The sequence below is a fragment of the Lontra canadensis genome, unplaced genomic scaffold (genome assembly GCF_010015895.1).
Source record: "Lontra canadensis isolate GAN:19392208 unplaced genomic scaffold, GSC_riverotter_1.0 scaffold49, whole genome shotgun sequence".
In the NCBI taxonomy this organism is placed as follows: Eukaryota; Metazoa; Chordata; class Mammalia; order Carnivora; family Mustelidae; genus Lontra; species Lontra canadensis.
In genome coordinates, this window is record NW_022631043.1 from 14,229,542 (window position 1) to 14,255,781 (window position 26,240).

Sequence of the window (26,240 nt, forward strand, 5' to 3'; positions counted from 1 at the left end):
GAAGAAAAATCCCACCCGAATCTGGTCAAGACTCTAGATGGTAACGTAGATATCCTGTAAGAAATACAGAAGGCAAAATTTCCTTCAGGTTGACGTGACCAGGAGCACGGTGGAGGAGGAGGATCCCACCTCCTCCCGCAGACCCTCCCAGGCAATGACTGTATGTAATGCAGTTCTTTCCAAGAATGACCTGATCTGCAGAACAGCTCTTCCAAACTGTGAAGAAAAAGCCACACTGAGAAGGGTGAGGAGGAGCAGAGACAAGATAGGGAACCAAATATGTGGTATGTCAACTCACAAGTAGGAAGGGACAGCACAGGTGTAGAGGTCCTCCCTGAGGAGAAGGGAATCAAGCCCCACATCAGGTGCCCCCTCGACTCCTGACTGCCCTGGGGGTCTGCACCAGGAAGACAGGTCCCCATCACATTTGGCTTAGATAACCAGCAGGACTCTACTCCAGCAGAGCCAGGGCACTATTAGAAACTGAGATTCTACTCATAAGGGCCAGCACACTACTATCACTCACTCCAGGATCCAGCAGAGAGACAGCAGTTTAAAATGTACCGGGGTTGTACAGGAAGGAGATTTATGGGCTCATTTTAGGGTGGCTGCTGGAGGGGCAGGGACCTACAGAAAAATCTCTTGGGACTGGGAGTGCTAGCAGGTGCCGTGTGATGCTGACTGGCGTGATGCTGACAAGAGCCAATTCCGACACTCTCAACTATCTTGGTAGCACTGTTCACCCTGCCTTGCATTCTCTGTCGGACCCACTCCAGCCAGCCTGCCAGGTGAGGCAGGTCCCCTTCCAAAGTGGCTCTTGCCCAGCAACACCCAGTGGTCGCCTTGTTTGGGACTAGTGAACCCACAAAGCAACTACTGCCCCCACCCAGCATGCCTGTAGTGACTTCAGGAGGGCCTCTCAGCCAGCTGGGCTTGGGGACAGCCCTGCCCACCAGCACGCTCACAGCAGCTACAATACACAGTATGAGGGCATAAGCAGCCTACAGCATGGGACCCTCCTGGAGTGCCTGGTTCTGATGACCGTGGGGATGTTACACTGCTTAGCCTCACAGGATACTTCCTATACAAGGCCAGCAGATATAACTGATGTAATACAAAGAAAAAAAAACCACAAAATGAGAAGACAGACAAATTTATTCCAAATGAAAGAACAAGACAAAACCTCACAAATAGAACTAAACAAAACCAAGACAAGCAATCTACCTGATAAAGAGTTCAAAGTAATGGTCATAAAGATGCTCAGTGAACTTTAAAGGAGTGGATGAAATCAGAAAAAGAGAAAAAAACCAATTAGAGATAAAGAATACAATAACTGAAGTAAAAAATAACAACAGATTAGAGGATACAGCAGAATAGATCGGTGACCTGGAAGACAGTAGTGGAAACCATCCAAGCTGAACAGAAAAGGACATTATTTTTTTAAGATTTTATTTATTTATTTGACAGAGATCACAAGCAGAGAGGCAGGCAGAGAGAGAGGAGGAAGCAGGCTCCCCGCCGAGCCGAGAGCCCGATGCGGGGCTCAATCCCAGGACCCTGAGATCATGACCTGAGCCGAAGGCAGAGGCTTTAACCCACTGAGCCACCCAGGCGCCCCAGAAAGGGACATTTTAAAAATGAGAATAGATTAAGAAACCTCTAAGACAACATCAAATGTGCTAACATTCGCATTATAGAAGTCCTAGAAGGAGAAGAGGGGGGGCAGAAAATCTGAAGAAACTTTTCCTAACCTGTGGGAGAAATAGAGGTCTAGGAAGCATCCAAACAAGATGAACCCAATGAAGTCTACACCAAGACACATAATAAAAAGGTGAAAAATTGAAGAGTCTTTAAAGCAGTAAGAGAAAAGAAACTAATTATATACAAAAGGGAACCCCCCTAATGCTATCCGCTGATTTTTTTTTAGCTACAACTTTGCAGGCCAGAAGGGAGAGGTGTGATGATATATTCAAAGTGCTGAAAAGAAAAAGCCTACAATGAAGAATACTGTGCCTGGCAAGGTTCTCATTTAGAATTCAAAGCGAGAGAGGGTTTTTCAACCTGGAAAGGGAATGATGCAGTGCTTTTAGAATGTGTTCAAACTTAAAAGGAACATCAGCTCAAAACAGACCGCTGTAAACACAGGGTGTTGTATATGAACCTCACGGTAACCATAAACTGAAAACCTATAATAGATACACAAAAAGTAAAGAGAAAGGAATCCAAGCATAACACTAAAGAAAGCCATCAGACCACAAGCGCAGAGAGAACATGAGAAGGAAGAACTACAAAAGCGACCAGAAAACAATTTCCTATCAATAGTTACATTAAACGTAAATGGATTAAATACTCCAATCAAAAAGTGTGGGATGACAATCTATAAGGAAACAAAACAAAACAAAAAACTAATATATGCTGCCTATGAGAGAATCACTTCAGGCCTAAAGATACACGCAGACTGAAGGTATGAGGAAAATGATAGTTTATGTGAACAGAAGCGGCAGCAGCAGCAACAAAAGCTTTAGTAGCAATGCTTAAATGATACAGTCTTTGTTTTAAAGTATGCTGTAACAAGAGGCAAGGGCATTGCGTAATGATAAAGGGATCCAACAAGGAGATAGAATAATTATAGATATCTGCACTCAAGATAGCATCTAAATATACAGAGTTCATTAACAGACATAAAGGGACAAACTGATAGTAGTACAGTTATTACTAGACACCTAGGTCAGTGGAACAGAATACAGAGCCCAGATACAAATCCAGATGAACACAGAGGAAATCAAGACTGGGAAACTCTTCAGGGCAAACAACTGGGTTTCTCCAACAATATTTTAAAGAAAAAAGAGATTTAGGGGAGCCTGAGTAGCTCAGTGGGTTAAGCCTCTGCCTTCGGCTCAGGTCATGATCTCAGGGTCCTGGGATTGAGCCCCGCATCGGGCTCTCTGCTCAGCGGGGAGCCTGCTTCCCCCTCTCTCTCTGCCTGCCGCTCTGCCTGCTTGTGATCTCTCCGTCAAATAAATAAAATCTTAAAAAAAAAAAAAAAGAAAAAAAGAAAAAGATACTCAGGAAAACTGAAGAGGTTGAGATTTAGAACACTGACCAGTTGCAGTATGTGGCCCTCATTTGGATCCTCAGTCACACAAACTTAAAGAATGTAGGACAGGGGCGCCTGGGTGGCTCAGTGGGTTAAAGCCTCTGCTTTCGGCTCAGGTCATGATCCCAGAGTCCTGGGATCGAGCCCCACATCAGGCTCTCTGCTCAGCAGGTAGCCTGCTTTCCTTCCTCTCTCTCTGCCTGCCTCTCTGCCTACTTGTGATCTCTGTCTGTCAAATAAATTAAAAAAATAAAAGAATGTAGGACACTGAGACAATTTGAATATTGGATAGATGATGATAAAATAGGGTTTTCTTAGACATGCTTAATAGTATTGTGGTTACATTAAAAGGAAACTTCATGCTTAGAGATACATGCTGAAATATCTTCTGAAATAAATGCTAGAATGTTGAAACTATACATTTTGAATTTCCTTCAAGATAATACAGGAAAGGTTTGGGATGAGTTGATAGGATAGTATCAGCCAGGAATTGATAATAGATCGGGGCCGAGTAATGAATACATGGGGGTTCTGTATTCTAGTTTTACATATATTTTAATGTCTCATAATAAAAACTTAAATATATGCTAAAATTTAAAACATAAGGACAGTATTAATCATCATCACATTATATAGCAAACCATCCTAAAACTCGGTGGCATATTATCGTAAGCATTTTTTCATCCTCCTGGGTCTTAGGATCAGCTGAGGGTTGACTGACTGATAGGAAGATCTCTTGGCCACAGTCACATGTTGAATTCAGATCTGAGCTGGGTTTTCATTCTGGGTGCCCAGGTGGAGGAGGTAAGGGCTAGTTAGTGCATGCTACTTTCAGATCACAGAAGTGCCATCAAAATTTTAAAGGGAGTTTTCAAGCCTCTAACTCTGTCATCCAGTCAAAGCAAGTCTTGAGGCCATGACCAGATTCAACCTCCTCCTTCCTACTATGAAACCATGGCAATGGTGCAGATACATTTCTATGAAAGGAAAGAAGAACTGGGACCAATAATCTACTCTGTCTCAAGCTCTGAAATTGAAAGTTAAGGAAATGAAAGTTAATTTCCCAGGAAAGGGTAAAAGAAACAGGGCCTTAGCAGATCAGTTCAGGAGTTGTAAAACTGATGAATACAAGTCTCAGAATGAGATGAGAAAACAAAAGGAAAATTCCTTTTCCCATAATTTTTTCCCAGAATTGGGGGGAGGGGTCTAAATTGGAGGGGTTTTAATTCCCCTAAGTGAATGAAAAAAGTCTCACATAAGTTTCAGAACGTCAAGAGTAATGGAAGATCCTGTTTCCATATGTGGGGAGAAGGACATCTCCTAACGAGGTTTTTATTTTCATGCCTTGTTAAATACTCTTAGTTCTGTGACTGTGATTTTCATCATTTGTGAGGATTCTTTTGCTGATTAGTGAAACATTAACTTTGATTCCTTCCTAGCAGTAGTTGCAAAACTGGCCATACCTTCCAACTCCACATTTGAGCCTGAGTTATGCAAATTACCCAGGGGAGCAAACGAGTTTTTACACAGGCTGACTCAGAAAGTTAATGAACAGTCAGCTGATAAACACAAAAAATTGCTCCTATTAAAGGCAGTGTGTGGTTGGAATAGATCTTAATCTAGATCCTGTAAGGATGGAAATGTGTATATTGCCATTGTAGCCAACCAGAGTTTTGTTTGTGGACTTTAGGTTTTATAATCTGTTTTAGATAAGTTTGTAATTTGAAAAAAAACTTGACTAAATACATGACTTTTTTTTAAGCTCACTGAAAACCGAGGCTAATTTGGAAGTTCTGAAGTCAATACCTAGTGAAAAATTAATGATTGAAACAGGTAAGTTTATGCTTTTAGAACTTTTTCATATCAAACCATATCAAAACAGAGCTAGACAAAAGTTAAATATTTTAAAACAGTTAATTCATAGCCTCAACGACTGTACTTTACAGAAAACCTTCGGGGTTTTTCATCAATTGATAGAAAAGTGTTTTTGCAACAAGATTTTCAATTTTAGAAGTTTGATTAAGCCTAAGCACTTAAAAAAGGAATATTAAATATGTAACTAAGAAGGTTGTAATTATGTGTATTTTATTAAACAAGTAGTCTTAATGAAGTACCCCACTTGGGGTTTCACAAACTTCGGAATTTTTTTTATAGCGTTGTCTTTGTAATGGCGTAATTTTACAGTACTTTCACATAAAGTACAAGAATTTAAATCAAACTGGTTTAGTCAAGGAATTTTAGAAATCTGTTCCCTCTTAATAAAAGTTAGAAGCTAAACATTTTACCTAATTCAAGGCTTTACTTACATATATGGGCTTTTTTAGTAAAGTCAAGCCTAACCATCAGGTTTATTTCCTTGGAGAGTCATGAAAATGAAATGATCTTATTGAAAGTACAGTGCTTATAAAATGTGTGAATTCTTATTCTTTATTAAAGAGGTAAGTGAATAATCCCAGGATTTTTTTTTTTTTTTTTTTTTTTTAAGATTTTATTTAGTTGAGAGAGAGAACACAAGCAGGGAGGAGTGTCAGAGGGAGAAGCAGACTCGCTTAGCTGAGCAGGGAGCCTGATGTGGGGCTGGATCCCAAGACTGCAGGACCATGACCTGGGCTGAAGGCAAATGCTTAACCAACTGAGCCACCCAGGTGCCCCAGTCCCAGTATTTAAAGCCACTCTTTCACATTCAGTAGAGGCAAATAGAGGCCTAACCTAAATGTTTCCAGGTTAAAATTTGTATTTCTTCTGGCTTTCTTTTTTTAAAGTATGCCATACACCAACAGTAATATTAGCAGAAAAATATATTATGAAAGTGAGTCTTAAAAAGCTTTAAATATTTTTTAAAGGCATTTAAAAATTTGTACAGTTCAAGATTTAATCTTGTGCTTAGAATTGTTTTTGCTTTTTACCATTTTTAAGCTGAATCATGACTTAAACATTTTAGAATTTACATATTTGTTTGATAATGTTTATTAAGAGACCAGTGATTTCAAAGATAAACCTCGTTAAGACACTTCTTTGCTTAACTCTAGACGCACCTTGGTGTGGAGTGAAAAGTACACATGCTGGATCAAAATACATAAAAACTTCATTTCCTACCAAAAAGAAGTGGGAAAATGGGCACTGCTTAAAAGACAGGAATGAACCCTGCCATATAATGTAAGTATTTGGTTTTCACAGTCTTCAGAATATTCAAGTCAACCACCAAATGCCATTTACAAAATGAACTCAAGGGACTGAGAAGTTGGTGACGTCCGAATGAAGTTAAGATCAAAAGCCACTGATTTACTGCAGCGACGCAGAAGGCTCCGCACCGGATTGCTCCACCGAGGCTCCTCTCTCCTCATCCTCTGCACCTCTCAGTTCATTACGAGTGGTTTTGTTACAGGAGTGAAAACTTTATGTGATCTTGGTCATTTGTCATTTTGTAGGAAAGGGGAAGGATTCTCCCACAGCTTCCTTGCTTATGGTTATACAAATGCACTCTCAGCAGGAGACCTTTTTGTATATTTTAAACGATTGGACAACCTGAAAAAACTTAAGTATTAACACATTTCTTGAAGCCTCTGAACAAGGAGGTCAGGTTATAGAAAGATTTCCTTTTTTTAACCCAAAAGGGGGGGTGGGGCAAGCAGCAATTCAGCATCATGTTTTTAATTATAACATATATAGTGCGTGGAGAGGGGCTGTTGCTGAGCTGTAGAGCTTGTAACTTACAGGGTGAGTTCTTGCGTTCACGCACTCATCATCCAGTTTCTGTTCGCGTAAGCAGATCATTTAAATCGCTATTCTGTCAGTCTCTTGTGGTTTACTCCTTCAGGCAATTGAACAGTTACTTTCAGATTATAATAATTCCTTCCATATGCATTTTTTTAGTAGTTTTGAACCGATACGAGTATTAGGTAAGTCAGCTCTAAAATTCAGCAGGCAGAGAACTGAAGATTTATTCTATAAAAATAATACTGGAAAGATTTTCCTTTATATTAACATGCCAGTGTTGGCAAAGATTTTAAAGCTGAATGTTTTAAAACCCATAGGCTGAGGAATTTATTTAAGTTCTGATTAGTAAAGAATCACTTGTACCTTTTATGAGATGTAGGTAGTTGCAAATTCAGACAGAAGACAATTATTACTGAATCATACTTTATAGAGATTTAATAGGACACTAGAGACAAGAAACTGGTATTTTTCTAGTAGCCACTCAGAGGAAGTATTTGCCAGCAGTGTATCCAAGCCAGTTTTCTGTACTGCCTTAATGTTAAGGACAATATAGCTCTTGACTCTAGTGACATTTGCAAAACAAAATTCTAAGGGTCTTCCAGTGCAGACTGGTGAGATCCAAGAAAGCTCGAGTCTCATCTGCAGTCATGACTACAGCTGAGGCGGTGGGAGCTCGGGAAAGCCAGAACAGACAGTTTTTAAATCACATTTCAGAACACACATGCCTCTAGTCTAATGCTAATTCCTAATTCCTACTTACAAAGTCCTCTTTATCAAGCCCATCTATTAACAATTTTATGTTTTAATTATTTTTATAGAGATCTTTCCTCCCTTTTTAAGTTCCTTAAAATACAGTTTGAAGGTCCTGCATGTCAGGAAAGGTCCAGGTTAGTTACTGAGGCTGCCTGGAAGAATCAGGACGTTCCCTGCCCTGCATCCATCCACCAGATGACTCCGTACCTTCTGCCAGGGATCTTTGCCCTCCTGGAGCAAATAAGCAGACAGTATAATCCAAGAGGCTCGTGGCCTTACAGAAGTATGAACATAGGACGAGGACCCTGGGACGGCAGCTGCCTGCCTTAAGGAGAAATAGCTTAACTAAGGTGACACTTCACCTGGTCATAGGGTACAAATGGGCCTCGTGCCAGACTAAGACAAACACCCTGAGCAAAGGCAGACTGGCAGAAGGGCTTTGCCGCTCTGGGGGAAACAGTTTAGTGTGGCGGAAAGTAGGGTGCATGGGTGAGGGTAAGCGTAGGAAGGCAGGGTGAGGCCAGACTGGTGAGGGCTTCTTGTATGCCAGCCTGAGTAGTGCACATTTCATCAGGACCCAAAAAAGGATTTTAAGCAGGGAAGGGGCAGTTCTTTTTCTTTTTTTTTAAGCTGTAACGTATCAGCATAGAAAAAGGACTGAAAGGGAGATGGGTGGCAGGAGTCATACTGATTTCACACAGTATTATGCAGGTAAGTTCCAGCTGAATAGTTAAGAGGAGAATTCTGTAGTTTACTAAGAGAACTGGGCCTTTCGTGTCCATTTAAATGCTAATGTATTTGCTTTTAGCACATTTTGACTCAGATAAAAATTTAGTCTATAAGTGTGGCTGTTGCATTACAATTCTATCATTAAAAGATTCCAGTTAATCCCTAATTCCTTTATGTGTTCATTTTTAAGAAACTCATACCAGGGAGAAAAATCTTAACGAATACTTAAATGTTCACTTTGGACTTCAGATCTTTCTAATTCCTGTATAAAAACCTATCTATCTGTAGTATTGCTAGAGAACAGTACTACTGATTACTCGAGGAACAGAAAATGAAAGATCTGACACCTGGGCTAGTCTCGCTCTTGCAGGGAGTAAGTACAGGAAGAGAAAGCATCTCTCCTCCCCCCACCCCAATAACCACACACTGTTCCAAATAAATAACTTCTCACTTTGCTGTCATTGTGCTGGTCATGCTGCAGCAAATTCCTGCTGCTTCTGGAACGAAATCTCTTAGCAGTAGCTTTCAGACTTTGCCGTACCCGCAATACCGCAGACTGTATGACTCAGCACCCGTGTACATACATAAACCCCCACCAGAAATGAAACAGTACTTCCCTTACTAAGTGCAACGTACTATTCCTTTTCTTACAATTTTCTGAAAGCTCATCATGACCCATTAATGAATCCATAATGACCCACAGTTTAAAAGAACTCTTCATTTTCACTGCGTTAGTTCTGTTAGTTGTGGTTGACATAATATGGGCTGGTTTTCAAATTTATTTGAACCTGGACCTTGGTTCTAGTTATATGCAAGGCTGCCCCAGAAATTTGTCTCAAATTATTTTAAATATAACTTAAACTTTTCTGTTCATAGTGCCAAAAACCTTGTACCTGTAAAACTTACTATGTTAAAAGTGCTAGAACAGTGGTTTCCTTTACGTGGAAACGCATACCTTTAAAACTGAGCATATACTTGGAAATTAACCATTTTGTTTTGTTTTCTTTTAGTCAAATACTGGAGATAATGTCAGCAGTAAGAGAGCAGGATCCATTGGAATTAGCCAATACGCTATATAACAACACCATTAAATTATTTTTTCCTGACATGTAATTGGTATGTTCTTTCCATTTTCCATCATGTATGTAAAATTTCATGGTAAAACTTACTGAAAGATTGAATAAAGGAAGTCTCTGGAAGTTGTCTGAAGAGGTGCTCCATATTACTACATACTGTCCTCCCCTCATTTTTATTCATCAAGTCAGATCAGAATTTTAGTATCCGTTAAGGTCTTAGTTGACAACAATGAAAACTCCCAAATATTTCATTTTGTAATCTCTTCAAAAGTCTGAAAGGACAATTTTATGTCAACGCTGTAAACAGAATGGCCAACAAATATACTGGTTTTATTTACATCAAAATTAAACAGCACATTCTGGTTTTTATACCAAAGTTTAGTTGATAAAAGCCTGTTTCTCAACTCTTACACAGTCTCTGAATCATGAATTTTGAACCCAGCTCAACCACTACATTCAAATTTCAAAAAAGCCTCTCTTCTGGAAGCCTGTTTTCCCCTTTGTTTTAAAATACTCTACATATAGCTTTTATCCTCTGGTCCAAATTATTTCCTTGGCTTAATGTGGTTTCCTCTAACCTGCATTTTCATTTTCCCACCCATTTTAAAGAAAAACTACGGTCCAGAGTTAGATACTTTTATATGCTTTCATTGAGGAATCTTTGGCACAGTTGACGCACTGTATTATTGCATCTATTAAAAAGCTATTTGTTCAAATTTTGTCATAAAAACGTGAAAACATTTTATTCTATGTACAATAATGTACACAAATTTAAATAGGTCACCAAAGAGACCAGAAGTAATTAAAGAGGTATATTTACAGTAGCACATCACAGTAAACGGAAAACCATTCACAGATTGAACATGGATACTGTTTTTGTGCTTGGTTACACACTGAAGTGAAGCGTATTACTCCATTTTGGATGAACTGAATTTTAAACAAATAACCTCAATGATTAGTAAATGCTATTTTAATCAGTATCATCATTAAGTTCTTCAGCTGCTGGGCCCGTGTGCTGAATCACTCCATTTCTTTCTCTTTGAGCATCATCATCACAGTCTGTACTGTCCTCTTCGTTCAATTCCCTGTCAGATTCAGCAGCAGCTTCTCTTACAGCTTCCTCTGGATTTTCGTTGGGTGCAATAAATCCGTTGTTGTTAGAGATATTTGAATTATCCTTAATATCATCTTCGATGTACACTTTCTGATGGCACATTGGACAGGTATCTTGGATGTACAGCCATTTCCGAAGGCAAAGTGCGTGGAAATAATGATTACACGGTGTGATGCGAGCAGATGTTGTGAACTCATGATAGCAGATCGCACACACATCGTCTATCTCTTGTAAGCGGCTCCCTTTTATTTCAGGAAGTGAATTAATTTTCTTAACAGCAGTCCTGCGATTCATGAATGTCTTCCAGCCATTTTTGGCTTGTAAGTAGATGTTAAAATATGCATGTAGACACATCATACAAGCCCGAATTTTACTTCCTGACTCAAACATCATAGTGTAAGCCCCATTTCCAAACATTACTACTCCAAATATAAATTCAATAATATTGCCTGTTGAACGAACATAGTAGACATAATCATCAAGCTTTTCCCAAAGGACATTATAGTAGCCATCAATCATGAATAATGTATACACAGTGAGAGAAACGATTACTTTTAAGCAGAGTTCCACGCAAAAGGCCGTCACTGCGAACAACCATGTATTTAGTGCATAGTGATGCCAAAGAACGTAACTGAGTAAAACAGGAAGAATAAACAGGCAAGCGGAGACAAAGAGCACAGGAAAATGTCTACGGAAAGAGGACACATGAGAGGCACTGAGAGACATTAATACAGGGTCTGTCATTCCGTGGATGAAATGCAGGACTGCAGTTAATAAAAGGCACATGTTTCTACTTAAGCGAATAAGTCTCTCTTCTGGTCTCAGCCCACTTAAACCAGTCTGAAGAGCCAAAATAAAAAAGAGAACAGGCGCTACAAAGCCAAGCCGCCGGTCATCTTCTTCAGTTGATCCAATAAAGGCCAATATTCCAAGGCCCAAGTAATGGGCTATTGAGGAAATTACAGCACTCATGCCCAGTACAGTTAGTGTAGAATCACATCCACTAATTATAAGATTGCAAATGAGGTCCCAGAAATCATCCCAAGAAATAAAGAAGGAATCCGTTTCATTTGCCATCCTTAAAATGTACATCAACACTGTAGCCTGAGCTGTAATTCTTGTTAGCCAAAAGACTCTCAGGATATCTGGGAAACGAATCCTCTTCCACGTGTCCTCCATTAATAACTGTAATCCGTAAATTCGATACATGTGCCTCACTAAAAGATAAACATACCGTGTAGAATAATAAAACCACTTAAGTTTCACTGCCAAGACGAGCACTGTGTTTAATGTGAGAATCAAAGAAGAAGTAAAAACTAAAGTCTCTCGGATGTGTAATGGCAGCTCTGTGATTAAGCCTATTACAGGAACCAAGAGATCCAAAATAATTAACTGTGAGTAGATGGAATGAATCTGTAGTAGTGTGATGTATCCAATCCCTAAGGTCAGCTGTAGAACGATGAGTGCCATCCACAGCGAGGGCCCTTTTCGAGGAAGCAGCTCAATTCCGAAAGCTGATGTGTTGTAGGCACCATAGAAGTCAATGTGCAAAGAAGCATAATAATTTACCAACACTGAAGTTGCAGCTAAGAGAAAGGCTGAACTGTACATGTAAAACTTGAAAAGTGATCGTTGTGACAAGATCAGAACAATACTGGATACAAATATACCTAAAGAAAAAAGAAAGAAAGGTCATTTGAGTGCAACGTTTTTTTAAGATTTTATTTGTGAGAGCACGCGTGCAAGCACAAGCGGGGGAAGGGGCGGAGGGAGAAAGAGAAGTGGACTCCCCGTTGGGCAGGAAGCCTCATGCAGGGCTCAATCCCAGGACTCCAAGATCATGACCTGAGCCAAAGGCAGACCCTTAACTGACTGAGCCACCCAGGTGCCCCTTGAATGCAACATTTTTAAGAATGTTTTTGTACTAACAGTTACCCCCTTTCCCTTAATTAGGAAATACAATATTTTCAAAGTTATGAACATTAAGTCTCAAGGCAATTTAGGCTTAAAGGCCAAGAAAGGTTTTGTAAAGTCAGAGTTCAAAAGAACAGATCATACTATTTTTAAAAATCTTATTCCTTTTCTTTTAAGTTCCAAATTCAAGTAGTACTACATATCCAGAAACCAAATTACTAAATTATCTTCAAGATTAGTTAGTGATATCTACGTTTAAACAAGTTTTTAAATCTTGAAAGAACATGTCCTTTATAATTTGATAAGTACTAAGAATATTTAAACCAACTCTGTTACTTTAAAAAACATCAAAAATAAGCAAAGTGCAAATATTTGTTCCTAATCTTAGACTTCTTTTTCTTAAAAATGTTCTTTAGGAAGTCAAGTTTAACTTTTATACTTACACCTTACGCCTTCTTTTTCTCAACTAGTGAACTCCTGCTGGCGTTTATATTTCCTGCTCCTTAAAATCTGCGCATTCTAACATGGGTCCAAATTCAGGGATTTTTTCCCCCTCTATATACTTTCCTACAGATTTCAGAAACATCATCCAAGTTCTTTTTCCTGTACACTACTGTATCTCTTACTACAAATAGTCAACCCTTTTCAAATTACAAAAAGTCACATTCAGAAAACCAAAAACATGTTTTAAAAAATGGAGTAAGTACCCCCCCACTCCGTAAGTTACCAAATACAGTGTGATGTGCATTCAGCATCATCTTTGTGCTCAAAGTTTGTGTGATCACAGCGAACACTATCGCCCAAGGCTTCAATATGGAAAGGATATCCAAATATTCACCTGGTTCCACTTCTACGTTATAACCGCAACACGCAAGATTTCTAAAACCTGACTTCAAATAACTTGAGATTTCCAATTGCAGGTAAAGGTACCATAATTCTCTTAATGGTACTCGAGCCCCGCACCCTAAAACTTTGACAGTTATTTGCCAATTCTGCTAACACCTGTTACCTCCCTCTTCTCGGTGACACCAACCAGTTAGCTAGACTCTAAAAACTCCTGTCCAGATCTATCCACAATCCCATCTATATACAAACTGCTTTTCCTCATTTCTTTGCTCAAAAGCAGTAGCCCCTGAAATTACTATCAACAAAAATCTACATTCCTTGTCCAAACACTCAAGGCTCCCATGTGGTATTCCTCCCAACACACACACCAGCACTCTAGACTTTCTCCAACACACCCCCACGCCTTTCTCTGCCATAACCGCAGCTATGTTTACATTCCTCTCTTTGCTTGGTATGGTGAGCTTCCCAACTCCCGGACTGTTCAAATCCTACCCATCCAATAGACCAGTTTTCTCTGATAGTTACTGATCTTTGAAATATCCAACAGAACTCAGTGAAATGCCCAATACTCATACACTACCTTGTACTGTAGTTTGTAGTTCTCTGAGGAGGTCATCAACCCTGTTATATAATGTACCCTTGTGACAGCAAGCAAGGCTCCTACCTTGCACATTATGAATTCCAAAATATTCTGCAGAAAAATTACTTCATTGTTTATTGAAATAACAATGGAGAAATGTTAATGTAAAATCCTGGATTATATTTTTAAAGGCAAGCACAAAATACAGCCCACATGGAAAATGAAACCTATGAAAACCCAAGGCAAAGCTGTGAAACCAGAGCTTGGAGTACAGCAGTGTCAAACCCCAAATGAAAACATCACCTCTCCACCTTACTTAGCACGTAATCAAAAAAAGACACTGCATATTACAGTGGAGGCATTTTACAATCTATTGCATATAAAAACAAGGGTTAGTTCTTCCAACTGATGGCTTTGCCCCTGAACTTAAAATTTATCCTGTGCCAACCTGTCAGGTCATTTGTGAAAAGAAGAACAAAAGGACACAACCACCGGAAAGACACGTGTGTCTCTGCATAAGACCCACCTGATTCCTGGAGCAAATGGGCCACGAACAACCTCCCAAGGAGCTGGCAGCTCGGAATGGGCCTTTCAATAGAAAATAACGGTCTTCGGAAGTTCAGAAACCGTTTTCACATAAGGTAATAGGAAATGGGATTAACTCAGCCACTATACGTGATCTTGCTTTCTCTACATAGAAAAACAAAAGTATTTTTCCTGAAACAAAACTTAATCTCCTAAAACAAGTCAAAACAAAACCCAGATAACTGCAGTTCTATTTTATGCCACTTATAAGAAGAAAATCAAACAGGGACTGTAAAGTATTTTTCTCAACTGTTCACAAAGGGGTAAATTAATCTTTACCTGTGAATATGAACTCTGCTATAATTTATAAACCAGCCCTTTTTATTCTAATAGCTTTTTTCCTTGAGCTATTGAATGATTTGATTTTTAGAAGTATTTTTATAATTTTTTTTTTTGCTTCATGCAAATATATCAAAGGGAAAAAAAGGGGAGGGGATGAAGGACAATGTAGTGAGACTATAGTCCAATGTATCCTAGCAAGTAACAATAAGATACCACTCTTTCTGGGGCGCCTGGGTGGCTCAGATGGTTAAGTGTCTGCCTTCAGCTCAGGTCATGGTCTCCAGGTCCTGGAACTGAGCCCCATGTAGGGCTCCCAGGTCAGCAAGGAGTCTGCTTCTGTGCCTCCCCCTGCTCATGCGCTCTCTGAGATGAATAAATGAATAAAAATAATAATAAAAAAATGAATTTTAAAAAAAGAAGATACCACTCTTCTCTTCGTTAAAATTATACCCCAAGACATAATAATGATGAAACATTTCAAGAATAGTATAAAATTATTTTAATTCCTACCCAAAAGTTGCATGTATGTAAGGTTCTTATTACATTTTTCTTTTATACTCATGTTGCTCTGTGTGGCCAACTTACCAAGTAACAAGTCTCTCCAGTAACATTCCCCCTTACAGCCCTTAGGGAGCATTGTCAAGAGCATCAGTTTGTTGCCTTTTCACAACTTCAGATATAAAACTCTTTAGAAAGGAAATACTGAATACTTAGAGGCCTAAGAAAATCAAGCCCAGCGGTAGAGTTTCTCATTAGGATTTAAGAGTGATCTGAAGAAGCAATCAAAACTATATATAAATGCTACTTTATGGAAAAAAAAAAAACCACCATGGGACACTGGAAAATAGAAATAACTGAAAGCACATTTCAGGGATCCAGTTCTCCACATCTTGTGATCAGAGTTTCACTGAAGTCTTCAGGGTAGGATCAGGCAAGGATCAAAATCAATTCAGGAGCTTTGAAGATACACAGAACTCAATTCATGGGAGAGTTCAGGACCTTTGCAATTTGACTACCAAAAATAAGCAAACAAAACAAACACTACCCTGGCACAGTGTACAACAAAGCATTTAACCCCTTTATGTGTAAAATACATTCGTACTTTCTTTAACCTTGTCTGGAAGCTTAGGACTAAAAAGGAAATAAGACATAATATTTATAACTCTCCAGATATCTTTAAATCCTTTTAAACATGATCTAAAGAAAACTGCAGAAAAACATTTAAATGCCTAACAGAGTAAAGACAGAAAAGCACAGAAATATTGATTACCTTAATCCAAAGGGAGCCCTCAGCAATGAAATGTGGACAAAGTAAATATCTTGAAATGTTAATCTACAGGTATACTTGATAAATATACCAGAGCATAAAGAAAATTTTTCTATCAAACTCTCATTTTGGGTTAAAAAGAGTATTCTCTTTTATCAATAAGAAATCTTGGGTTTTTGCTCCTAAGATTCTTAACATGTTTTTATTAAAAAGAAATCTCAATATAATTTTTTAAAGTAAACCTTTTAAGTATTAGAGGAAAAATAAACACAGTTTTGTATAAATATATATTCATAAACACATTATTTTTTGCTTTTTACCAAAGGGGATTGCATTGTAAAAGTGGAGTTTTCTTTACCTTTAAAAAACAAATGCCTTCCTAGGATTAATATTATATGTTAATAAAAAAATAAAAAATTATAAAAAAAACAACAAAAAAAACACAACTGCATTTCTGATTACTTATCAAAGAGAGCATCTTCCAATTTATTGACCATGTTTATTCCTCTGAATTGCCAATTTATCTTTTGTCCATTTATCTATGGAGTTGTTTTTCCTTCTTGAATTGTAGACACTTAAAAATATTCTGACTACAAATTTTTTGTTAGCTGTAATGTAAGGATCTTCTCCGGTGTGTGGCTGGTCTTTTCATGTTTTTTATTTTTTAGGTTTTAATTTTAATATTGTTGGACTTATCAATCTTTATTTATAAATTTACTTTCAAATATGTGTGTGTGTGTGTGTGTTTTAGAGAGGCGGAGGGGCAGTGGGAAGGGGAGAGAGAGACTGAAGCAGGCTCCACACCCAACACTGAGCCCCATGCAGGGCACAATCTCAGAACCCTGAGATCATGACCTGAGCCAAAATCAAGAGTCAGAGGCTTACCTGACTGAGCTACCCCGGTGCCCTGACTTTTATGTTTTTTTAAGTTTACCTGTCAAGAAAGCGAGCAAGAGCGCATAAGCAGGGTGAAGGGCAGGCAGAGGGAGAGGCAGGCTCCCCGCTGAGCAAGAAGCCTGATGCAGGACTCCATCCCTGGACTCAGGGATCATGATCTGAGCCAAAGGCAGATGCTTAACAGACTGAGCGAGCCATCCAGGCACCCCAACTCTCATATATTTATAAAGAGTTTCTCCCTTACTCTAAGGTTAAAAAATACCCTCTATATTCTCCTATATTTTCTTCCAAAAATTTTAAAGTTATGCTCTTCACATTCAGATATTAAGTCACTTAGAATTGTTCACATGTTGGTGGTTAAGTATCCAGTATAATATTTTCCATTAACTAAATGACCATGACCTGAATAATCTATATTTACCTCAAATTATATACTTCAGTTCTACCTCTGACACCCATCAAGTTTCTCTGTGTACATGGCTGCACTATTTCTGGGCTTTCCATTCTGTGCTATTGGCCTATTTGTCTGTCTCGGTGACTCTTTTTTTTTTTTTTTTTTAAAGATTTTATTTATTTATTTGACAGAGATCACAAGTAGGCAGAGAGGCAGGCAGAGAGAGAGGGAGAAGCAGGCTCCCTGCCGAGCAGAGAGCCCGATGCGGGGCTCGATTCCAGGACCCTGGGATCATGACCTGAGCCGAAGGCAGAGGCTTTAACCCACTGAGCCACCCAGGCGCCCCTGTCTCAGTGATTCTTAACAGAGATCAGATTTTGCACCACCACCACCTCCCCACCCCCACACCAAGCATTTGGCAATATCTAAGTATCTAGTGACATTTTTAGCAATCACAAAAGGGGGAAGAAGGGTGCTGACGGATCTGCAATCGGTAAAGACAAGGACACTGCTAAAAATCCTACAATTCAGAGAACAGCACCCCCCGCCTCCCCAAGAATTACCCCGTCCAAAATGTCAATCGTATTGTTGAGAATTCCTCATCTATCCCTATCGTGTCAAAATTACTACTGCTTCAATATTTTTTCACTTCAAAGGTTTTCTGGGTTCTTTCTACAGCACCCAAAATAACTCTCATTTTTTTCAAAAACTCATCATTGTACACAAAGAACAGGTTCCCTTTTAATCAATATTTTTTTAAGTTTTTATTTATTTATGACAGAGAGATCACAAATAGGCAGAGGGGCAGGCATAGAGAGAAGCAGGGATGGGGGGTGGGGATCAGGCTCCCTGCTGAGCAGAGAGCCCAATGCAGGGCTCGATCCCAGGACCCTGACATCATGACCTGAGCTGAAGGCAGAGGCTTAACCTACTAAGCCACGCAGGCGCCCCCCTTTTAATCAATATTAAGTTTTGTTATTACCAACAATGCTGCAATGAAAGTCCTTTCCCATAGTCTTTGAACAAGTACAGCTATGTCTCTAGATCAAATTCTTAGAAGGAGAACAGAGTCAAAAGCTGTATGATGATTTCAGTAGCTAGAGCCAAATGCCTTTACACAGGAGTGACTGTACACCAAAACTGTATAACTTTACTCATTTCCCTACAACTTTGACAAATTAGTTTTTATTTGAATGTTGAACTATTCACCAATCTGATAACTGAAATATGTTCTGACTGAGGCCAAGTTATTTTTCTCTTGCTTATTGACCATCTGCATTTCATTTATTGGGAACTGCTTATCCTGCACCCATTTTTCTCTGGGAGTATAAATTTTTCTTAACGACAGTAAAACTTTTATTCAATCCCATACAATGCGAACAGTATTTTTATTTATTAGAATTTATCAAATGTTCCCTTCTAATTTTGGGGTTTTCTTGTATGTTTAGAAAGGCCTTTCCACGTCAATGAATTATCATTACCTGAGTAATACTATTAAAACAAACTCCCATGCTTGTATTTTCTGCCTTGGATTTAGACTTGTTAATTCAGCAGTATGCTGCACTGGGTTGCATTTCATTTAGCATTTAACACCTCCTAAGAATAGCTTAATATTCTTAAATACTCTATATATTGTGATTTGATTTCATTTGGATCTCAAAAATGAGATCCTTTATATTCTGATCTGCTGAAATTCTTATATTAGTTTGATACCAAAAGCACAGTGGTAGTACTTTTTTGTAGGGACAGGGGAGTAAATTCTTTAGAGATGAGATATAAAATTGTAATGAGAATAGATTTCCATTATTACAATTTCATTTTAAAGAAAAAGATGAGACTGACAAGTTTTGAGATTTATATATAGTAATACTGAGGTCTACAACTATTTAAAACAACAACAACAACAACAACCAGGTATAGAACAATTAATTTCAACTATCCTTTATGGTATCTTTTACACACAAACCTGTCCCTTTCAATAACAACAAGAGCCGCCTCACTGAATGGACCTCAAACATTGAAGACATTTGTTTTTATTCAGGGTGAATTTTTAGCATCAAAACCAGTTTTTAAGAATTTTATCATTCTTGGGGCCCCTGAGTGGTGTAGTCTGTTAAAGTGTCTCTTAGTTTCAGCTCAGGTCATGATCTCAAGGTCGTGAAATCAAGCCCCATGTTAGGCTCCACACTCACTGGGGAGTCTACATGGGGTCTCTCCCTCTCCCACTTGTGCTCTCTCTCTAAAATAAGTAAATAAATCTTAAAAAAAAAAAAAAGAATTTTATAATTCTCACAAATGTGAATAATTAGCAAACTACACCGGTATAATGTAAGGGGCAGTCCAGGTAATAGATTTGGAAAATATTTTGTATTTCTCACGAAGTGTGAATAAAAATTCTGGGAACAAAGCACCAAAATTACACTGAAGCCTTCAGAAGACCAAAATATCTGTACCAGTGTGGTTTTAATAGAAGTACAGAAATATTTTTCTAAAGTTATCAAGCTTATTAAGAGCTAACACTTAGTAGCCTTACTAGGTCCCAGGTACTATTCTAAGAGCTTACATCCTAACTCAGTTATTATCCTTAACACCTTATGACAGACCATTATTGCCCATCTTTAAAAATATACGAAAAGAGGGACGCCTGGGTGGCTCAGTTGGTTGGACGACTGCCTTCGGCTCAGGTCATGATCCTGGAGTCCGGGGATTGAGTCCCGCATCGGGCTCCCAGCTCCACAGGGAGCCTGCTTCTCTCTCTGACCTTCTCCTCGCTCATGCTCTCTCTCACTGTCTCTCTCTCAAATAAATAAATAAAATCTTAAAAAAAAAAAAAAGAATATTAAAAAAAATATAAGAAAAGAGAGGTATAGAGCGGTTAAATAACTTGCTTGAGGTCATATTCTACTGTAACTGTCGAATACAAACTTCCATGATTTAGTACAAAAAAAATAAAACAAATACCAAAATTACTGTTAAGTGTTCTTAAACTACAAATGATTTAATTAAGGAAAATACTCCCTTTTCCTTAAAGCTCCTTAACCTACAGCTCAACTACAGCACCGCATTAAAACACCTCGTCACAAAGGGACTGTCAGAGGATATGCAGTCACAGGTCAAAAGAACATCCGAGGCAGGGGCTACACTATTTGCCAATAAATCCATGAATCCTCTCAAATACAGCTGTTTCTTCTTTTTTTCCTTCTTTTTTTTTGGGGGGGGGGCTCCATCATGACCTCCTCTCAAAAGAGAAGCAAGGAAAGTCATCCCCCCCCACTTCTATGTTATATTCGGTTACTTTCTAAAGCAGCACTTCGGTTATCCCAAAATTGGTAGTTCCCTAGAAGTCTGTTAGCTTCTGTTGTCTCTCTAGCAAGCTCTCTCCCATCCTGTGGAGTTGAGGAACAGAAATGATAATTTTTCTCCATACCAAGAATTGGCATAGATTTTGCCTGCATGTATATATCATCAACAAATGTGGGCAGGTATGGCGGGGAAAGAGGGCTGGCAGTTCGTCAGGCTCAGCTGGAACCCCTAAGTAACTAAACTGAGATAAGGAACTGCCTGTTAATTTATGGTCATGATGAGTGGTTTCTAACTGGGAGAAATAAAATGTCTTCCCAACAGGTCCCCCTTATTAATTTTACTTTAATGTTATTTAACTAAAATCACTTTTCCCCATGACTACCAGAATTAAGCAAAATACGTTAAGTATGAAAGATGAAAACTAGTGAATGCTTTCTTTTTAAGGTGAGGTATAACTGACACATAACACAATAGTTTCAGATATAGAACACAATGACTCCATATTTGCATAGGCTGTGAAATCACACAGCTCCCTCAGATAATGAGAGCATCACACTTTTGCAGTGATAAGAAGGAATGACTGGGATTAAGTGGCTAGTGGGTAACTGAGAAGTCTTGTGCTAAAGAACATCACTTTCACATCTGTTAAAGTCCTAGCATAGGATCACTACTATCTCATTCTGTATCTGGACAGCAGCTGTATGGAGGAAAGTGAATCACCCTTGATGTCAGAAGATTTTTAAGCCTAGGCTCTGACAACCATTTAATTGCTGTATATCAAAAGCAAAACACACTAAACCTCTATGCCCCTCAGTTTCCTCATTTAAAAAATTAAGAATAACACAATCCACCTCTAAGTACACTAATTTAAAGTCTATGTTAGTGAAAATGCTTTACAAAAGTGAAGTACCAAACAAATGTAAAATGTTATTGCCAATAACAAAACTCAATTTTGGGGGGGAGGGGGAAGGAATAAAGAAGCAACAGATGGCTCCTAATTCAGAAAGGCTTGGTAGGGATCTCATCATCTACCCTTCCTCAGCAACACTTCCAAGATCACAAGCCTACGAAAAACTAATCACAACAATTACCTCATTAACAAAATTTGCCAAGTTTCAATTACTTTAAAAAAGTCTTTTATGCATAAATGCTTCTCACTCTGGTAATGCAAGTGAAGACTGGGAGTGAAACATAAGATATTTTTAACACCCCATTCATATACAACAAAGACTCTGATTTTCAGAAGACTCTTTAGGAAAAGTCTCATCACTTTCTTGCCACGTTTCTATAGCCATTTTCAATACCTCTCTATTCATGGAAAATTTTAGGACTCGTTCCAAGTATCGCCTCCTTCATGAGCACTTTTGTAATGGTTTCAAGGTCTGACATTCAAAACCCTGTCCCTTTTGGATGTCATTTACTGCAGACATTTCACGATCATGTGGACCTCGTGGATAGGGAACTGACAACATACGAGTACTCTGCATTTTGGAAAGGGGTAAACTGAGGCCCAGGCTTTGGCACTTCACGTCCAAGGTCACACGGCGAGATCGGGATAAACAGCTGCTGTTTTTCTAAGGCTGTCGCGTAAGACGCGGCAAGCCAGCACTCATTCCCCAAGAGAAACAGCACCGCATGCTCACACACCCATGCTTTCTCCCCAGCCTCGGGTGCAGAAATGAACAGAAGGCTGACTCTTTAGGAGGACCGCTCCGCTGTCAACTCTGAGACAAGTGTCATCTCTTCCCCCTCCCAACCTGCAGAGACTCCCCTATAGGCGAAGAAACCGGTTCTCATACACACAGTACCCACAGCCTGCGCGCCGTGCCCGCTCCCTGCAGCACGTTTCGGCCCTCAAAGCCGTCCCGGGACGCAAGCTACCCCTCTCCCCTTACCAAGCAGCCGGAGGACGATCTGGAGCCCGATGCAGAACCGGCTTTGGCTGGAATCGTAGTAGGAGTTGAAGATGGCGTCGATGATGTAGAGGCAGGGCACCCGGAGCGCCACCTCGAGCGCCGCCCAGACCTGCTGATGGGCCATCCGCACCTGCTGCTGCGGGGGCCCCACCGCCGCCATGAGCCGCTGCCACACCGGGGCTGGGCGAGCAGGGCAGGGCCGCGAGGGGCAGGGCCCGGGACCGCGGCCAGGGGCGGGGGCTAAGGCGGGCGACTCCGCCCCCGCCCTCCCTCCTCTGCTCCCTCACGGCCCGCCCCGCCGCCCGCTCGCGTCTCTCGAGCTGGAGCAGGCGGCGGAGGCGGCGGCGGCTGAGGCAGCGGCGGCGGCTCCCGGGAGGCCTCTGGGTGTCGGTGTTTCCGGTCGGCTAAGGTCTGGCTCCTCCTCCCTCCAACACCTCCCCCGCCCGCGGAGCCACCATCTTGACCTCGCCCGCCTGCCTCTGCCGTTGCTGCTGTTTGGAGGCCCGGAGGCTGCGCCCGCGGTCACGCGAGACCGCGGAGCCCGCGCCGCTGATTGCATCATAATCCGGCGCTTGGGGCGCTCCCTACAACGTCAACACGCACGGTGTAGCAATCGTCTCGCAGTGTTGCTATGGTTTCCGCCCACCTTCGCGGCTTCGGCGCCACCCTAGGCGCAGGCGCTCTCCGGTAGCCGCGCCCCCTTGACTGAGTGGCTTCGTCGCGGGAGGCGGTGTCAGCGTCGGCTGAGCGCGGGACTCCTGCTTTCGTGGGCGGGAATGATTAGCTGTTTTATTATAGTCCATTAGACAGCCCATAAACGTGGTTCAGAGCTTCTTGGGAGGAGGAGAGCAAAGGGCGCCGCCCTCCAGACCTACTCCACCGCACCCGGAGGCGGGGTCTGGGGGACGGCGGACGTTCCAGGGGAAGTATCTTCGAGGCCGCCTGGGGCCCCGCTGGAGCGCTGCTGAGCGCGCTTTCTGCAGCGGCCGCGCTACGTGGCACTGGGCTAGGTGTGGTGGCCGCTGCCAAGAAAATCATTCCTCTGGTCTCTTTGCACATCACCTTTCCTACCTTCTACCCGATTGGACAGAACCGAGGGCACTCATCGGCCGCATCTTGCCAATGTTAAGGGCCACTGTGACTTAAGGGCAAGAACCCAGGCCTCTTTGTTTGTAGTCTTTGAGGTAATAGCATCCAGGAAGTCCCTTCTTTCCTCCCCTGGGAAGAAGCCATAATCAAATTTTTGTAGGGGATCAGAATATGCCACCCCCAAATATGCCACTTTGACATAAGGATTATTTTGAGCGGAACATAGTTGAGAAACAGCAGTAGAAGCTTAAACAATTTTTTAAGATCCCTGCCTGCCCTCCTCACTGCCACCATTTGTCTAAAGAGCAGCGTATAAACTTCCATTTGTAAAGGTGTCTCCCTCTCCCTTACCAAGGCAACTCTTAGACTCTCAATTACCCACAAACCTCACTAAAGGAAGCCTTACTTTCCATTAGTTTCCCCCATACGTTTACCTTACCACAAGTTTGCCACCCCTGAAAGCCTAAAGCCCTTTTTCTTTGGTCACTTCTTTACAAATCTCTACAAGATTTTTTTTTTTTTTGGCTTTTCTTTACTAACCCAGCCATCTTGAGAGAGATGAAACAGGAAGAAAACCTCACTCATTTGGCCTCCTAGCCCAAACCGTTCTGCTATAAATTCCTATCAGGGATTTTATCTATAGGAGTGATTATCCTCTATTAATTAAAAACCCTCCAGAGGGGACGATTATAAAACTTCAACACCCCTTTCTCTGGGTGGAGTATGTGTGGTAGGATGACTAACACCCAAACTCCTTACTCCAGTCTCCCGTTTTTAACCTTTTGCTGTTATTCCCCACTAATAATGACTGGCATCTACCTAGTGCTTACTTTGTACTAGGCACCATACATTTTACTTCAGTCTTTGCTATCAGCCTTCTTTGGGTAGGTATTATTATCTCTGTTTTAGAGAGGAGGAAACTGGGGCTTAGATGGGTTATCAAAATCACCAAGCATGTGTTTTAGTAGTAAACTGTTGGAAGTAGTTATTGGCTAGTAAGAGTCAAATTTGGGATTAGAATGCAGGACTATCTGAAGCTTAGAACTTCAGGCATCTTTGATTCCTTCCTTTTCTCACCCACAGCCAGTTTGCTACCACATTGTATCCATTCTTTCCTCAGTCTCTTGTATTTGTCTCCTTTCTATTGTCACTGCCACTATCCTAACCCAAGATCCTACTGCAGCTTGCCTGATTACAATATCCTCATTATAATTATTATGACCACTTTTCTTATCTAGTCTGTTTGCCTCTGCCAGGTTAATTTTCCCAAATTGCACATCTGGGGAATAAACTTGTGGTTCTGACTAAATTCCCAAAGGAAAGCAAACTTGATAAGATGGGAGGACTATTAAGGTTTATATAGAAAACCTCAGAGACATAAATTAGCTTCTCAACTCACCTGTAATTCTGCCTTGATTGCAATTTAAAACAAAAAGAAGCTGTTAGAAGAGAGTCTACAAGGATTAATGTTAAAACAGGATGGTGGTAGAGAAGGCAGGCGAGTACCATTATATTTTGGTAATGCAAAATGAAGGATAAAAAACTGGTTTTTCTCCAATTTTTATTCAAAAAGTTAAATGTAGTAAAGAGTCAATAAAAATCTTGTAACAATGCCTCAGCCCTTATTGTTTTAATGGTTTGTCATCTTAATTTGATGCACAAATTTTATTAGTATAGAATTTTTTTTTTAAGATTTTATTTATTTGAGAGAGAGAAAGTATGAGCCAGTGTGGGGGTGGTGTGGGGCAGAGGGAGAGGGAGAAGACTCCTGCTGAGCACAGACCTTGAGGTGGGGCTCGATTTCAGGAACCTGGGACCACAACCCACCCGAAGGCAAATGTTTAACCAACCATTAGTGTAAGAATTTCTAATTCAAACTAAATCCCATTTGGGCCCAGAGCTCTCAGGAGTGGTAGTATGGCCATTCTTATCGTACATGACTTCAAAGTCTCCATCTGACTTTCCCTATCTATAAAATGACGCTTTAATAAGACCCTGGCAAAGTACTTTAAAATACTATCTTAAAACTAAGTGTATATTACTGAGGTTTTTAGAAAGCTTAGGAATTTTAAAAATAAAACATAAGCTTTCAGAAGATTTTACCTACACCAGGGATCCACTCTTCTGCTTTACATCTGGCATCTTTTAAGTCTATGTTTTAAGTTCAGTTTCATCATGTCTGAGCTTCTCCAGTTGCCCACTTATGTGGTGTTTTTTGTTTTGTTTTTAAGCGACAGAGAAAGAGAGGGGCAGAGGGAGAAAGAGAATCTTAAACAGGCTACATGCCCAGCAAGGAGGCCTGACACAGGGTTCGATCCCATGACCCTGAGATCCCATGACCCAGACCCAAAATCAAGAATCGGACGCTTAACTGACTAAGCCACCCAGGCATCCCTGCCTGCTTACATTTTATAGGTCCAGTTAAGTCAGGAGAAATAATCACCTGCAAATAAAGATGAAGGGATGTCCTTCCTATACTACCAAAAAATACCCTGTACTACCAAAACATTGATGATGACGATACCACTTAATAGATGCTATGATGGGAACAGAGGAACAATGGGGAAAATCTCAGAGGAATAGATTTTTACAAACTAGCTATGTTTGCTTGGCTTTGCAAGAGGTGTTCTCAGTTCTGTATCAGGAAATGTCTGTGTTAGTCATCTTCTGAACAGAAGCTA

General features: G+C 40.3%; 2 protein-coding genes across 5 annotated transcripts in view; one reads left to right on the plus strand and one right to left on the minus strand.

Moving 5' to 3' along the window:
- Positions 1 to 14,377, plus strand: part of TATDN1 (TatD DNase domain containing 1) — a 45,495-nt gene extending 31,118 nt beyond the window's left edge. For 3 of the 4 annotated variants that reach the window (XM_032873580.1, XM_032873577.1, XM_032873579.1), the window contains exons 10-12: positions 4,860 to 4,930; positions 6,127 to 6,253; positions 9,307 to 9,526. In XM_032873580.1, coding sequence (XP_032729471.1) covers positions 4,860 to 4,930; positions 6,127 to 6,253; positions 9,307 to 9,409 — 301 coding nt within the window. In that variant the 3' untranslated portion in view covers positions 9,410 to 9,526. Of the gene's footprint in view, positions 1 to 4,859; positions 4,931 to 6,126; positions 6,254 to 9,306; positions 9,527 to 14,281 lie in introns of those variants that run through there. The other variant, XM_032873578.1, reaches the window with a different exon arrangement.
- RNF139 (ring finger protein 139) lies at positions 9,995 to 23,001 on the minus strand. The gene is made up of 2 exons (XM_032873576.1): positions 22,450 to 23,001; positions 9,995 to 12,156 (listed from the first exon to the last, which is right to left on the minus strand). Exons 1-2 carry the CDS (start codon positions 22,628 to 22,630, stop codon positions 10,343 to 10,345), a joined length of 1,995 nt encoding a protein of 664 aa, XP_032729467.1. The 5' UTR covers positions 22,631 to 23,001; the 3' UTR covers positions 9,995 to 10,342.
- Positions 23,002 to 26,240: the final 3,239 nt, after the last annotated feature.